General features: G+C 40.8%; 1 protein-coding gene across 4 annotated transcripts in view; it reads left to right on the top strand.

Moving 5' to 3' along the window:
• Nucleotides 1-11,663, top strand: part of arhgap20.S (Rho GTPase activating protein 20 S homeolog) — a 94,462-nt gene extending 82,799 nt beyond the window's left edge. For all 4 annotated transcript variants that reach the window (XM_018250338.2, XM_018250339.2, XM_041584570.1 and 1 more), the window contains 5 exons: nucleotides 615-776; nucleotides 1,710-1,819; nucleotides 3,450-3,639; nucleotides 4,264-4,378; nucleotides 9,650-11,663. In XM_018250338.2, coding sequence (XP_018105827.1) covers nucleotides 615-776; nucleotides 1,710-1,819; nucleotides 3,450-3,639; nucleotides 4,264-4,378; nucleotides 9,650-11,484 — 2,412 coding nt within the window. In that variant the 3' untranslated portion in view covers nucleotides 11,485-11,663. The remainder of the gene's footprint in view (nucleotides 1-614; nucleotides 777-1,709; nucleotides 1,820-3,449; nucleotides 3,640-4,263; nucleotides 4,379-9,649) is intronic.
• The last annotated feature ends 4,060 nt before the right edge of the window (nucleotides 11,664-15,723 follow it).

Genomic DNA, 15,723 nt, shown 5'->3' with positions numbered 1-15,723 from the left:
TTCTCCTTTAAGGAGCTTGTTTATTATGATAGGCACTAGATTGCACAAGTGCACTCAAAAGTTTGCAACCAATTGGCAGTCCATGTTATCAGTCTATAAGCTGAAATATGGAAGCAAATATCTGCTTGGCAAATTTTATTTAATAGTTTTTTGAGCCATCATGTGTGCGCACCTTATTTATAACTATATGAGCTGCAATTTCAGTTGATTGTCACGTTGAGATAGCGACCTGGTCAACTCATTTGAAATTAGGGATTCGACTGAATCCACTATTTGGGATTCAGCCAAATACCAATCCAAATCTTAATTTGCATATGCAAATTAGGGATGGGAAAGGAAAAAGTGTGGGTGGAAATTTTTTACTTCCTGGTTTCCCTTCTCTACCCTAATTTGCATATGTTGTCTGCATATGTAAATTAGGATTCGGTTTGGCCAGGCACAAGGATGCGGCCGAATCCTGCTGAAAAAGGCTGAATCCTGGCCGAACCCCGAACCGAATCTTGGATTCGGTGCATCCGTATTTGAAATGTAGTTTCCGTTATTAACTCCCATTTCGTCTGTCACCTATAGACAAGACCTTGCTGAAAGTCTCCTCCTTGATATTTTACTCACAGGATATGTTGTCTGTTCTTTGTCAAAATGGACCTTTCACAAGAGGCATCTTCAGGCGGTCGGCTAATGTCAAGTCCTGCAGAGAAATGAAGGAACGCCTTGATTCGGGGTGCGAAGTTAACGTTGAACGCGAATCTATACTTGTCACTGCTTCTGTGTTTAAGGTATGTCATGGTCATGTCATGGAGGAACTCGTATGTAATAAACATGCATAGAATAAATAGACACATACTAAGCTAGACTTGTTAACATGATAGACATATAGAATGCATCTACCCATTGACTGCACCTCCAATAACATGGATGTGGTATACGCAGATGCAAATCCACCATTAGCAGAGCATCATGGACGTTCCTGCACTCTGTTTGCCTACTGTCTGTACATTAGTTACAGCTGCTTTTGCTTTAAAGGAGAAGGAAAGCTACGGAGGCAGTTTATTGCCAATAGATTAGCCGCAATAGTGCAAGCTAGAATGCGATATTTATTCTGTAGAATGTTTTACCATAAAGCTCTAGAAGGTCTCTCTGTTTACGATAGCAGCTGCAGTATTAGCTTGGTGTGACATCACTTCCTGCCTGGGTCTCTCTCTGCTCACTCATAGCTCTGAGCTCAGATTGAAGCAGATAAGGGGGATGGGGGAGAGAAGCAAACTGAGCATGCTCAAGCCCTGCCCTGGAGGTTTTAGCTGAAAACAGGAAGTCTGATACAGAAGCCCATGAGTACACAATAGAAGGAAAGAAATGTGATGTTTATTTTGACAGAGGACTCAGAGCAGCATTACTTTGAGGTTTACTGGTGTATTTATATAGACCTTTCTGATAAGGCTTACTTAGTTTTAACCTTTCCTTCTCCTTTAACTGAAATCTCCATTGACTTTATCCTGCAACTGCTCTGTCTGTGTATTATCGCTTTGTATCCTGAGCTCATTAACTGCTCCACTTGCCTCTGTTCTGATGACCACCTTCCATGAGAGGACACAAACGTCACTGTTATAGTCTTTCTTCTGATGTCGTTGCTTGGATGTAGTTGTAGTTCAGCACTAATTTAAAGCAAATGTGATTTAATTAATAACTGCATTTTCTCTTCCGTCCTTAAGGATTTTCTTCGTAACATACCAGGGAGTATTTTCTCATCCAAACTGTATGAGAAGTGGGTCTCCAGCCTGGATTATGAAAGTCAAGAAGACAAGATCAAAGCCATTAAAATGTAAGTGTTTTTAAACCCATATTTTAGAGACAAGAGGGGTCATATACTTAAAGAGGTACTGACACCTGAAATTAAACTCTTTTTTTTACATCTATCATAATATTGCCTTTAAAAAGCTACTTATAACGTTGCCATAAAGTATTTGTACTATACTTTTACATTACCTGTCTGATGCCCCATGTCCCTGTATGAGGGGGCTGCCATATTTGTGCAATAGAAGTCTGTTAGCATTACAAACTCTAACTGACAGGCTGAGATGGGACAGTCAGGTTGGCAAAACTGTCAGGTTTAGGAACTTAAACTAACAATTACTTAAAAAAACAAACCTCTCAGCAAAAAACAAACAACATGATCTATAGGTAACTCTTAATGTACATATTTTAAAAAGTAGTTTCAGTTTCCCTTTAACCCCAGGGTGCAAGTGCTGGAGCATTAAGACACACGCACTTCTGCCCCCCTTGGACCATGCACTGACTAATGCAGATGTGCTCAATTCAAGGGGCAATGCCCATGTAGCAGATGCTTGCAGCTATTCTTCAAATACCCCATCCAGAGTGCAGTGGCCATTGTGGCCCTTAATTACTTGCTTTGGCCACTGAAGCGCCCCTGTAGAGCCTGTTGAGGTTGGCAATATTGGGCTGATCTAATGGTGGGCCCTAGGGCCCAACAATCGGATCATAATGCAGTCGGATCACATGACCGCATCTCCCGGCCAGAGATAGATCGGGGAAGCCCGTCGGAGGGCCCAACACATGGGCCAATAAGTTGCCCACTCGGTCTGTCAGCAGCTTTTATCGGCCCGTGTATGACCACCTTAAGAGTAATGTTCTGTAGTGTCTATACTTTTAACAAGCATATGTATAGGCAAGATGAAGAAGTAACTTTGTAGTACAGTTATGGGATCTGTTATCCAGAATGCTTTGGAGCTGGGGTTTTCCGGATAATGGTTCTTTGCTTAATTTGGATCTTAATACATTAAAGGAGAATTCAACCTGTGGGGGAAAAAACCCGTATCCCCCCAGGCTAACTACTCCCCCCTGGGGAAATGCCCCATACTCCATACTTACCCCTCACCGCAGATTCTTCCAGCAGAGTTCCACGCGTCCATCTTCGGCGTCCTCTGTAAGCTGACTGGGCGTTCGGAATTTCTGCGCATGTGCAATTGGAGCAGTTTGCTGGCATGCGACAACTGCGCATGCGCGGAATTCCACGGAAATTGCCGATCTCTCAGTCAGCTTACTGAGGAGCCGGAAGATGGACGCGTGGAACTCCCTTGGAAGATTCTATGGCGAGGGGGGGAGGGTACAGGTTTTTTTCCTCACAGGTTGAATTCTACTAGAAAATCATGTAAACATTAAATAAACCCAATAGGCTGGTTTTGCTTCCAATAAGGATTAATTATATCTTAGTTGGGATCAAGTAGAAGCTACTGTTTTATTATTACACAGAAAAAGGAAATCATTTTTATTATTTGGATAAAATGGAGCTTTCTGTATATCTGATCTGCCCGCTAGGTCCCTTCTTAAGGGTAAAACGTTATTTGTTGGCACCTACACCTTTAAACAATGGTCAGACAACACTGAGGCTGCACAGAACAGGCACTGAAGGCTCCTTCTTCTCTTCTTGGCAGGTTAATCGAGACTCTTCCATCAATCAATATTCTTTTACTGCGATATGTGTTTGGAGTCTTATACTGCATCCAACAGCGTTCTGAGAGCAACCAGATGTCCGCCTTCAATTTAGCCGTTTGCATTGCCCCCAGCCTGCTTTGGCCGCCCACCCCTTCAAGTCCAGAGATTGAGAGCGAATTCACCAGAAAGGTAACACTACTAAGCTTCTCTGTTGTGTCCAATGCAATATTAAACTGCTTTAATCCCTTAATAAAAGTAACGGGATATTTTAATCTAACAAGTCTAATAACTGTCATCTCTCTGCATTTTGGTATCCAAATCCAACCGGAAATGAAACCTGACATTTTTGGTAACCCCACAAACACCTAAGACACTTTTTTTTTTATTCACTTTTAGTATGATGTAGAAAAGTTATACACTGAGACAATTTGCATTTTGTTTCCATTTTTCCATAACTGCTTCTTTTTTTTTTTTTAAACTATTTAGCTTTTTATTCAGAAGCTCTGCAGTTTCACCCATCTGGTTGCTAGGGTCCAAATTACCTTAGCAACCATGCACTGATTGGAATAATGACTGGAATATGAATAGCAGAGGGGCTGAATAGAAAGACGAGTAATTAAAAGTAGCAATAACAATAAATTTGTAGCCTTACAGAGCATTTGTTTTAAAATGGGGTTTGAAAGTTGGAAAGTTTTTTTTTTATTCCAAGAATTCGGGCATAATTGCGGGTGCATGCAAAGTTCTGTCCATAGCAAAGAACATGCCATGCGCCAAAAGTATGCAAATAACATTCTTTCTCTCTTTCTTTCCCAGGTGGCTCTGTTCGTTCAGTTTATGATTGAAAATTGCCGCATGATTTTTAAAGAGGACATTTCCCTGTTATACGCCAGCTTGTCAACAAAGGATGAGAGCAGAGATGAAAATTCAGGTAATAATTCGTTATAGGAATTATGATAAAAGACAATTACGTCCTCCTTAACAGACAGGGCACAGTCACAGCGCTGATAACAAGCTTCATAGAAGGACAAGCTGCACTGATTAGAGAAGTGACGCACTGAATTCGGGTTTAATTCCCATTAGAGGTGTTAGCGTTGATGTCACAATGAATTACAGGCATTAGTTTCATCTCCAGTTCTGAGCAGTGGGCTATACAGCAAACAGTGTGACGTGTGTGTTATTTTGTGCAGCTCCATCCTATTGCCAATGTGTCTACAGATTATGTGGGTTGTTCAGGTGATGATCATTGAGGACACTCATAATAATAATAATTTACTCCTTGACTCCCAGCAGAGACCAGAAGTTCAATCTGAGACGGTCAGCGTCCTTTGTTATATAATTATGACCTTAAAGGGGACCGATCACAAAAATGAAAATTAATATAAGCTTCATCTCTCTGAAATAAGACACTTTCTAAATACAATCAATTAAACATTCTGTACTGTTTAAGAAATAATCACGTTAAGGTGCCCATAGACGTGCAGATTACCTGCAATATCGGACAAACGATCGGACGTCCCCATCTCCCGATCTGCCACTGACCTTTCAGTTTAAATTAAGTCGTAAAATAACAGATCAGACGACGTTCTGCCCTGACAGCAATCGTATGAAAGTTATGTCTGACAAAGCTGGTCTCCCACTAAAAATCGTCAGATCGGCAATAAATACAGGGATATTATCGGCAGCCGACAGAAATTTTCTAACCTGTCCGATCGATTGAACGACCGATTGTGATATCGTGAAAAATGTCAGGACTCTCTACACACGGGCCGAAAAGCGTACGAAGTGAAGGTTTATACGGTTGAATCTTTGGCCAGCTTAGCTTAAAGGAAAACTATACCCCCAAAATGAATACTTAAGCAACAGATAGTTTATATCAAATTGAATGACATATTAAAGAATCTTACCAAACTGGAATATATATTTACATAAATATTGCCCTTTTACATCTCTTCCCTTGAGCCACCATTTCGTGACTCTATCTGTGCTGCCTCAGAGATCACCTGACCAGAAATACTACAACACTAACTGTAACAGGAAGAAGTGAGGAAGCAAAAGGCAGAACTCTGTCTGTCAATTGGCTCATGTGACCTTACATGTGGTTTGTATGTGTGCACAGTGAATCTTACGATCTCAGGGGGCGGCCCTTATTTTTTAAAATGGCAATTTACTATTTATGATTACCCAATGGCACATACTACTAAAAAAGTATATTATTATGATAATGGTTCATTTACATGAAGCAGGGTTTTACACATGAGCTGTTTTACTCAGTATCTTTTAATAGAGACCTACATTGTTTGGGGGGTATAGTTTTCCTTTAAGTCTTCAGTATCTCACTCTCCAAGCTGTCACTCTTCATCCTGAGGTCTGGGTCAGATTTTGATTGACAGGTAGGTCTAATACATCTTTTAAGGGGGACTCCCTTTCTTAAGGTCCCCATAGATGCAAAGATTTTTCTTTGGTGAACGACCAATTTTAGTGCAATCCAACCAACCCGTCAAATTATCGTGAAGTTAGTGGGAATCGAACGATCGTGCATCTTCTGGCTTCAACTAGACAATATTGCTTGAAATGGTCTTTTTAGTTGATGGACAAATCGGATATTTAAATGATCGTTTCAAGATAATCTTGGTCTCATGATAACGAAAAGATCTTTTAAAAATCTTTCCATCTATGGCCAGCTTTAGGGGTAAATTTATCAAAGAGTGAAGTTCCGCCACTAGAGTGAAATTCCACAGCTCTCAACAGGGTCGGACTGGGGGGACCGGGGCCCACCGGGACTGTTGCCGAGGGCCCCCCTCCGGCCACCCGTCCCCCCACTGTGACGCGCCGGCTCAGCAAGGAAGCCGCTCGGTGCGCATGCGCAACAGCGCCGCTTGGCGCGCATGCGCAGGCGGCGCTGCTCAGCACCGATAATTTGTATTTATTTTTTTTAAATATAAATATTTAGAGAGGGGTTCTGGCCCGGCGGGGGCCCATGAGGGTCGGGGCCCACCGTGTATTTTCCCGGTGTCCCGCCGGGCCAGTCCGACACTGGCTCTCAATTAATTTCTGTGGGATTTTGAAAGGCGTATTTATCAATGGGTGAAGTGAAAGTTCACCCTTTGATAAATACGCCTATAAAAATCCCATAGAAATGAATGGAGAGTGGCGGAATTTCACTCTAGTGGCGGAACTATTATTAACTTCACTCTTTGATAAATATACCCCTTAGAGTTTAGAATAACTCAAATAACCAACTCCAGCACAAACAAAAGCTAACAAAATAACAGACTCTGGCAAACACCCTGCAGGATTTCCATCAGAGCCGGTGAGTACTTAGGTTAGGACAAAGCAGCAGATGAAAAGACAAGTTTATATAGCAGCCCTGTACATTCTCTGTATCCCTACCCAAATCTGATAGTTGCCCTTTCAGTGGATGCAGTGCATTGCTATTCATTCCCTTCAGCACTGAATGCTTCCATATAGCAAAAATGATATAAATATGTTTCCTCATACTGAAATAAGAAACTTTCTAAATACAATAAATTAAATATTCTGCATTGTTTCTGAAATAATCAAGTTTATGTTCACTATTCCTCTCTCAGCATCTGTTTCTCTTTATTCTGTCTTCATGCAGCAGTTGGGTGTCAGATAATCATTGACAGTTAGATCCAATATATCTTATAGGGGGCTTCCTTTCCTAGCAGATGTATTAGAGCTCACTCATATAACGGATTCCAGTACAAACAAAATCTAACAAAATAACTGCCTTTTGCACAAATCCTGCATGTAGAGAGACATGATGTCTGGTGGTTTTAATAGAGTGAGCTCTAATACATCTTCTAGGCAAAAGGAGCCCCCCTATAAGATATATTGGATAATTAATCTGACACCCAACTCCTAAATGAAGACAGAGTGAAGAGAAACAGATACTGAGAGAGGGATAGAGAAGATAAACTTGATTATTTCAGAAACGGTACAGAATATTTAATTGATTGTACTTACAAAGTTTCTTATTTCCGTATGCTTGAGCTTATATTAAATTTTCATTTTCGCGATAATGATTTTTGAGCACTAATGACATACAGACGATTTTATATCGTATTCTTACATATTATATATGCCGCACTATATATATTTTTTATTCCATAATATAAATCTTTAATTGGGGCAAACATTGGGAATGCCAGCATGCTTTTAAGGAAGGACTTAAATGATTGATAGCAAAAATAGAAGCTGAGCCCAGAATAGACACAGAATTATTGTGAGTGACAGGATAATGTTTGGATGAGCCGCTCTTTGTTTGGAGGAGCTGGTTTCTTGCATGACCTACTCCTGCCTTTGCCCCATATACAGAATGCGTTCCAGCTGCTTCCCTGCCGAAGAACCACAGCATTGTTGTGTGTGTAAAGAGTTCTAGCAGCGCAGACCTGGGTTCTCACTGAGATTGGAATGAACACACAAATAAAGCCAAGGCTTGTTTTACTAGGTCTACTGGATTTTAGAGACGTTTCACCCAGGGTGTCTGCTCCTCCTGCACTTGCCCTTTATAACTTGACTCTGTACATACACACACAGAAACTGGAGCAGGGATTGGAACTGTCATTCAGAAGAGAAGCAAATGTCAGTTTATATATGGAAAGCCTGTTGATAAGAAACAAACAGCAGCAAGTATTAGAAAAATGTTTGATTTCTATGGACAAAATTCCTGATTTGGGCTTAAAACAAAGAAATATTGGGGCACAAAATTCCAGATTTGGGCTTAGAACAAAGAAATATTGTACAGGTATTTAAACCTGTTATCCAGAACGCCTCGGACTTGAGATCGTTCCAGCTAAGGGATCTTACCATAATTTGGATCGCTATACTTTATATCTACTAGAAAAATCATTTAAACATTAAATAAACCCAGTAGGATTGTTTTGCCTCCAATAAGTATTAGCTATAGCTTAGTTGGGATCAAGTACAAGGTACTGTTTTATTATTAGGGAGACAAAGGAATTATGTTTTTAATTGGCATTATTTGATTAAAATTGAGTCTATGGGTGATGACCTTCCTTTAATTCAGAGATTCCTGGATAACAGATTTCTGGATAACAGATCCCTTACTTGTACATATATCAAATATAGTTTTATGGTATTTCAGTAAAATGGGCAATGTTAAAGGAGAACTAAAGCCTAACTAAAGAAGTAGCTAGAAATGTTGTACATTATGTTTTGTGCTTCTGTACCAGCCCAAGGCAACCACAGCCCTTTAGCAGTAAAGATCTGTGTCTCCAAAGATGCCCCAGTAGCTCCCCATCTTCTTTTCTGCTGATTCACTGCACATGCTCTGTGCTGCTGTCACTTACTGAGCTTAGGGACCCACTCACAATATACAGTACACATAGAATAGAAATGTCACAATATAAGGCTGATTAGTAATTAATACAGATAATTACTACATGGCAGCACAGAAACCAGTGCAATTAGCATCAGAATTTAATAATCAGCAAACCTGTAGCATCATCTTATATTACAGGGGAAGCTCATTTTCTGCTGGATAATTAGTGACGACCCCTAAGCTTAGCTTCTCAACAGCTGCCCAGAGCCCACTGAGCATGTGAGTGTCACAGACACTTTCCAAGATGGTGACCCCCTGTGACAAGTTTGAAGTCCTGGATCATTGCTGTTATTGACAAGCTCAAACTTTAGGCTGGTGCCATAAGTTCAGTATATAAAATATGCCATTTTAGCCATATTCATTTTTAGGGTTTAATTCTCCTTTAAGCCACTTGGAGTTATAATGTACTGTAAGAGTGATGTATCTTACACATAAAGAATTGCAAGGAGTAATCTGCCAGTGCTTACCCTGGTGTTAATGTTGGGGTGCATCAATGCTCTCAATGTGCATTCAGTCGGATGCAAACACCTGTAGTAGGAAATTATTATAATATTTATTTTGATGCTATAAAGCAAAATCTGCCTCATCTATAAATAACAAATGTTTGGTTTCTCTCCCATAATAATCATCTATCCTCAAAGCCATCCTGATAGTCTTAGTCATGTGCTCTGGGGGCTTTGTAGTATCTGGTGGAGTGGTCTTCCATAATTGTGCCAGGACAAGAATCTGAAGTATGTGAAACAGCCCCAAACGATATGAATCCCCTTGTTCTTAGTGCAACTAAGCAAATAGTTCTATTCAGTAAAATATAATGGGTAACCTTCTTTATTACAGATATCTGCTCATTCAAGCTTACAGACTCCTCATATGACAGCCTGGAGAATGAACTGAATGATGATGTAGATTCTCCTTTCAGTGGTCTGGCCAAAAAGTGCAGCCCTGACAACAGGAGCAGAGATTCTGTTTTGACGTTAAGCGATTGTGATCTCGACCATCCAGATGCTGAGGATGCGCCGACCAAACACTTGCTGGAGTCTCAACCATTCAGGGTGGCCATCGCTTTTCCTCACAGTTCCGTGTCACGTGAGCAGTCTGAAAATGAATCCCTCTGTTCCAATACTTCTGGTTACTCGTCCGCCACAGTGTCCGATGCTCTAAAGGATGGCAGAAGGGACAGGCGTTGTTCTGAGCCAGCCATAGGGATCCTTGTGTCTAGATTCATGAAGCTCAATGAGTCTCCTCATGAGGGTGCTACATACAAGACAAGCTGTGATGCTCTTCTGTCCAACTCTGGAGACGATTACCTGAAGCAGCATAGGGATTTACAAGTAGAAGGACAAAAGCTTATTAACCGCAGTCTGATTTTGGGGATTGATGTAAGTAAAAGCTTAAGCAAGAAGCAAACACCAGAGAAGAAGAGCACTCCCAATAGACTCTTGCCACCTCCTTCCATGAGGTTAAACACATGTTCTCAGACTAGTTGCTCAAGTTTGTCTTCTCCTGGAACTTCCCCATCAGGTTCTTCTCTGAGTTCCTTAGACAGTGCTTTCTCTCAGTTTTCAGATTATTCGGCTTTGACTCCCAACGAAGTGCCTTCCCCACTGGAATGCACCTTCAGGTCTTGTAAGAAACAAGGAAATATCACTCCAGACTTCCTAAGCTCTGGCTCTTTTTCAGGTTTTACATTGGATGAAGATATCAAACAGACTTACAGTGACAGCGGAAAAGATACTGACTTGGCACAGCACAAAACCCCTGCTGGCATTCACCCCGGTACATGGTTAAAAAACGGCACATCGACTGTCAAAAACTGGTCACTGAGACGAAGGGAAAAAGCAAACAAACTGGATGTAAAAAACAAAGCAGATGTCACTATAAATTCTGAAAGGCTACAACCAGACACGTCTAAGATTTCAGAACGTCCAGTACTTCAGGAGCAAATAATGGTGCCAAAAGATGATTTGGAAACCCAGCATCTTTTGGCAGTACAAAAATCTGAAGACATTGTAAAAGATACTAATGTGAGTGTTTCTCTGTTTTGTGAAGGATCTAGTGGAAGGAGAAGTGCCTCCAGGCATGTTCTAAGACACAATGTTATTATTGATAAAAATGGTAATGGGGAACATCAAGTGGAATGCAGCTCCTTCCTTATGCCATCTCCTGTGTCTATAAACATGGAAATATCTGCACTTAGCCCCCACACGTGTTGTTTTGCACAGGAAAGTACTTTAATTCCTCAGTCCTACAGACAAAAAACCAGTAACAGCTCTAACGCAGAACAAGCTCTTCTCTTAAACCACAATCAAAAAGGCCCCGCCGAGCGTGTGACCCATATCTCTGGCGAAGAACTTTCTTCTGTAAAGGAAGAGTCAACCAAATCCACAATTGGCAGCTTTCGGGTCGCCAGCTTAAAAAGAAATAAGGTTTTGCCGTCCAATATAGACACTGGATTTAAAATGGTCAATTGTGACTTGGAGAAAAACTTTTGCGTGTCTCCAAAATCTACGACCACTACAGCAAGCTTTGCCTTTCAGTTAGATAGCCAGAAGCACATTAGAAGCAGCCATGAAAGTGGCCGGAGCAGCAGAGAATGTCAGGCAAAGCGGTGCAGTGATCCCAAGTTTGAAGACATTGACCAAAGATTTTTTACTGAGGAGTCTTACGTGTAATGGATGGGATTACATACATGTAGAGGTCCTCACTGCCATATGTTGGTGTTGAATCTGCCTGACTTTAAAAAAAAAAAAAGCACTTGTCGGTGTTGTTTTTCAAGATAGAAATGCAAAAAAAAACTATTTTAAAGGGATACTGTCATGGGAAAAAAAAAATTCTAAATGAATCAGTTAATAGTGCTGCTCCAGCTGAATTCTGCACTGAAATCCACTTCTCAAAAGAGCAAACAGATTTTTTTATATTCAATTTTGAAATCTGACATGGGGCTAGACATATTGTCAATTTCCCAGCTGCCCCAAGTCATGTGACTTGTGCTCTGATAAACTTCAATCACTCTTTACTGCTGTACTGCAAGTTGGAGTGATATCACCCCCTCCCTTTTTCCCCCCAGCAGCCAAACAAAAGAACAATGGGAAGGTAACCAGATAGCAGCTCCCTAACACAAGATAACAGCTGCCTGGTAGATCTAAGAACAACACTCAATAGTAAAAACCCATGTCCCACTGAGACACATTCAGTTACATTGAGAAGAAAAAACAGCAGCCTGCCAGAAAGCATTTCTCTCCTGAAGTGCAGGCACACGTCACATGACTTGGGGCAGCTGGGAAATTAACAAAATGTCTAGCCCCATGTCAGATTTTAAAATTAAATATAAAAAAATCTGTTTGCTCTTTTGAGAAATGGATTTCTATTGAATTCTACTGGAACAGCACTATTAACTGATTCATTTTTTAAAAAAAAATTTTTCCCTTGACAGTATCCCTATAACAAGAAACCTACAGTTTTTTTTTTAGTTTCTGAGAAGGAACTTTAAGCACCAAACTCAGTAAGTCCAGTTAAGGAAAGGGAAAGGAGCTGTGTATATTGGTTTTAGAAGCAAATGCCAGCGTGGGATACCGTTTCATTTGTGTCATGGCAATGTTATATTCTGCATTTCATTTGTGATCTAGTAAGGACAGAACAGAAAAATGACAAAGGGTGAATCTGGGAAAAGGACCTTCAGTTGGGTATTGTCTATTCTTTAGCTGAAGGATTGCTACCCTCTGGTTCTCTGGCTGGTCCAGTTTTAGCTAGGCGACGGATTTTTTTTTTTTACTGAAATTACTTAAATTGGCTGTACATAGATAGAACCGCTTGTTAAGAAAGCCATACTTGGGCCCGATCAGTCTACGGCTAAATTGTTGGAGAACATATGAGGGGGCCACACACGTTATGGCCATTAAGTGAAGAGGAGCTATGGTTCTTCTTCACTTCATTTGCTGATGCACCGTTCACTAGTAGAGATGGTGTCATAGAAGATGAGAATTTATAACCTGCCAGATTCCAGAACAGACTAATATTCATGGGACATGGGTATCAGTAGAGCTCAGCATTCAAGTATCAGTAATCGTATTTGTATGGCCAACTTTAGGCACACACACCAAGAGAGTATTGATTTGGTCCACCATCTGCTGTCGCACCATGAACTGGCCAATGTAGTGCATCGAAATATGACATTTCTAACCAGTGAGATTCCAGAACTAGTAATACTAATATTTAGGAAAAATCACTAGTAAAATATTCATTTGACCCCTCCACTCAAGTGGTGAACCAAATCAGACTGATCTAGTTGTTTGACTGCTGGGCCAAAGATCACATCTATTTGGACTCTTGTGGAGAACTAACTGCCAGGCAAAGATTATATCCATTTTGATCAGGAAGACCTCTTGTACATAGGGCCAGTAGGATGCAACTGTCAGTTTTTGGTTCCCAAACTTCAGCTACAACCCAAATCATTCTCATGGATTTTGGGAATTACAAGTTCATTACAAGTGGAACCCCAAAAGCTGTTTATCCCTGTGGCAGGATTATTAAGACTAGGGTGCGCCTAATGGACTTACTTCTCCCTTGTATAAATGTGTCTTGTGTTGCGTCTGTGCTCATATTTTCTTTTGTACAAGAACATGTACCATGTACCGCCAAGTTACGTTACGGTCATTTCATTATATATTTAAGGCAAGTGAAAAGCTCAAACGCTTATTGGGTTTGTTTATGGCGTCCTGATGTTTTGCCATTATTACGTTTTGCTCTTATTAAAACAAATTGTGTATTTTTGTACTTGCACAAACTGCTGCTAACTTTATACAATGTGTATGTTGTTATGACACTGATGATAATATATGTATGTATTATATTCTAAAGTATTAAATCCCTTGTACCATTATGTAAGATACTGGTAACACCTCCATTGTAGCTGTGATTGCCGATTGGTTTAATGGGACAGCTCCATTGGCACGTTGTTTAACTGTTTAACATTAAAAGCTACGAATAAATGGCTTTGTTTGCAGAGAAGTCCATCCATAGTGCTGGTTTGGCTGTAGAACAACAAGGGGACAATGACGTATGTCTGGAAAGAACAGCTGTCGGTATTCCACTTTCTGCAGGTAAGACTTCCCTTTCATTAAAGTGCATCATTGTCTGACTATTAGCCTGTACGGGATTGAACCGGAGCCAGATAAGCCTATAACTAGTGCAGGAGGCCTCTATTAATTCTTATCAAGCAACATCACTTTCTCTGGTTGATGGCTTTGTTTTTACTTAATAAAGAACTGAAATACATAACAGTATTTAAATATTTAAGTGCTGGATCCTTTGATTTTGCCAGAACAAGAACAATTTTGGTAAGAAATCAGAGCCGTGGTTTCTGCTGCATCAGTATGATAGTAGTTATTATGCTGGGGCTATAGATTCTACAGAGGGGAGACTAAAAGGTGAAAGACCAAATGTAGTAATGTGTAGGGAGGTAGAAGAAGCATGCTTCCCAGTAAGTGAGTTCTTCTACTGTGTTTTGGGCTACACTCCTGCCAGGCAGCACAAAAGGCTGGATAGTACGTTGCCCCACTTGAGTTTTACCAACCGTGTCGGGGGTAAAAGTGTAGCAGGAAGGACTTGAGCAGGTCCTGGTCTGAATAGGCCCTGGAAGAAGGTCAAGCCAGGATCCCCATAAGTGAGGTGAAGACTATGTAAGAGGAGATTTACATGGCAGGAGCTAAAGTACCAGCTTAACTAAGAGAGCTGGTTAGTGGAAAGCCTGGACAAGGGGTGTTTGTGGGGTGTGAAATGCATTTTCTTTCCATTCTCTGGAAAGCAGAGGGAATTCAAGTTCCAGGATCTATTGCTTCAAAACGTGAAAACAAGTGAGGGAGGGGTGGTCTGTGAGCCTAAGGGTCAGGGCAGACCCGAAGATTCAGAGAGATTTTCACCCATCGATAAATCGCCTCTTCTTCTTCGGGGCGACTAATCTCCCCGAACTGCCTCCCGCCGACTAGAATTTAAATCGATGGCACTTAGAGCGCTTCATTTTCTGAAGTCGCCCAAAGTTTCCTCGTGAGGCCACTTCGGCCGATTTAGGAAAACGAATCACACCGATTGCCATCCCACCGGCGATTTACATTCTAGCCGGCGGGAGGCAGTTCAGGCATTTCCTCTCATAAGGCAACATGATCTCATTATGTATTCTGAGGAATTGAAACTGATCCATGATCCCTGGTATATGATAAATAGGCCCAACACCATAGTATGAGAAACATCCCCATATCATGATGCTTGTGCCCCCGGCTTCACTCTGTACTGTTACTTGAATTCAGTGTTTGGGGGTCGTCTGACAAACTGTCTGTGGTCTCTAGAATCAAAAAGAACAATCTTGCTTTCATCAGTCCAAAAAATGTTGGGCCATTTCTCTATAGGTCAATCAATGTGATCTTTGGCAAATTGTAAGCTCTTCAGCACATGTCTTCTTTCCAACAATGGGACTTTGCGGGGGCTTCTTGTCGATAGTTTGGCTTCACATAGGAGTCTTCTAATTGTAACAGTATCACAGGTAACTTTACACCTTCTTTCATCTTCCTGGAGCTGATCATTGGCTGAGTCTTTGCCATTTTGGTTGTTCTTCTATCCATTCCAATGGTAGTTTTTCTTTTTCTTCCATTTTTTCCAGGTTTTGTTGCCATTTTAAAACATTTGAAATCATTTTAGCTGAGCAGCCTATCATTTTCTGCCCTTTTTTAAAATATTTTCCCCTCTCCAATCAACGTTTTAATCAAAGTACTCTGTTCTTCTGAACAATGTCTGAAACGAGCCATTTTACTCAGATTTTCAGAGAGAAATACAGTATAACCAGCAGCACAACATTTGCTCCTTCCTTAGGTATACTCTCATGGAAAAAAAAAAAATTTCAAAATGAATCAGTTAATAGT

Source organism: Xenopus laevis, chromosome 2S (assembly GCF_017654675.1).
Source record: "Xenopus laevis strain J_2021 chromosome 2S, Xenopus_laevis_v10.1, whole genome shotgun sequence".
Lineage (NCBI taxonomy): Eukaryota > Metazoa > Chordata > Amphibia > Anura > Pipidae > Xenopus > Xenopus laevis.
The sequence above is the reverse complement of the archived record's forward strand: the minus strand, read 5'-3'. Positions and strand labels throughout refer to the sequence as shown.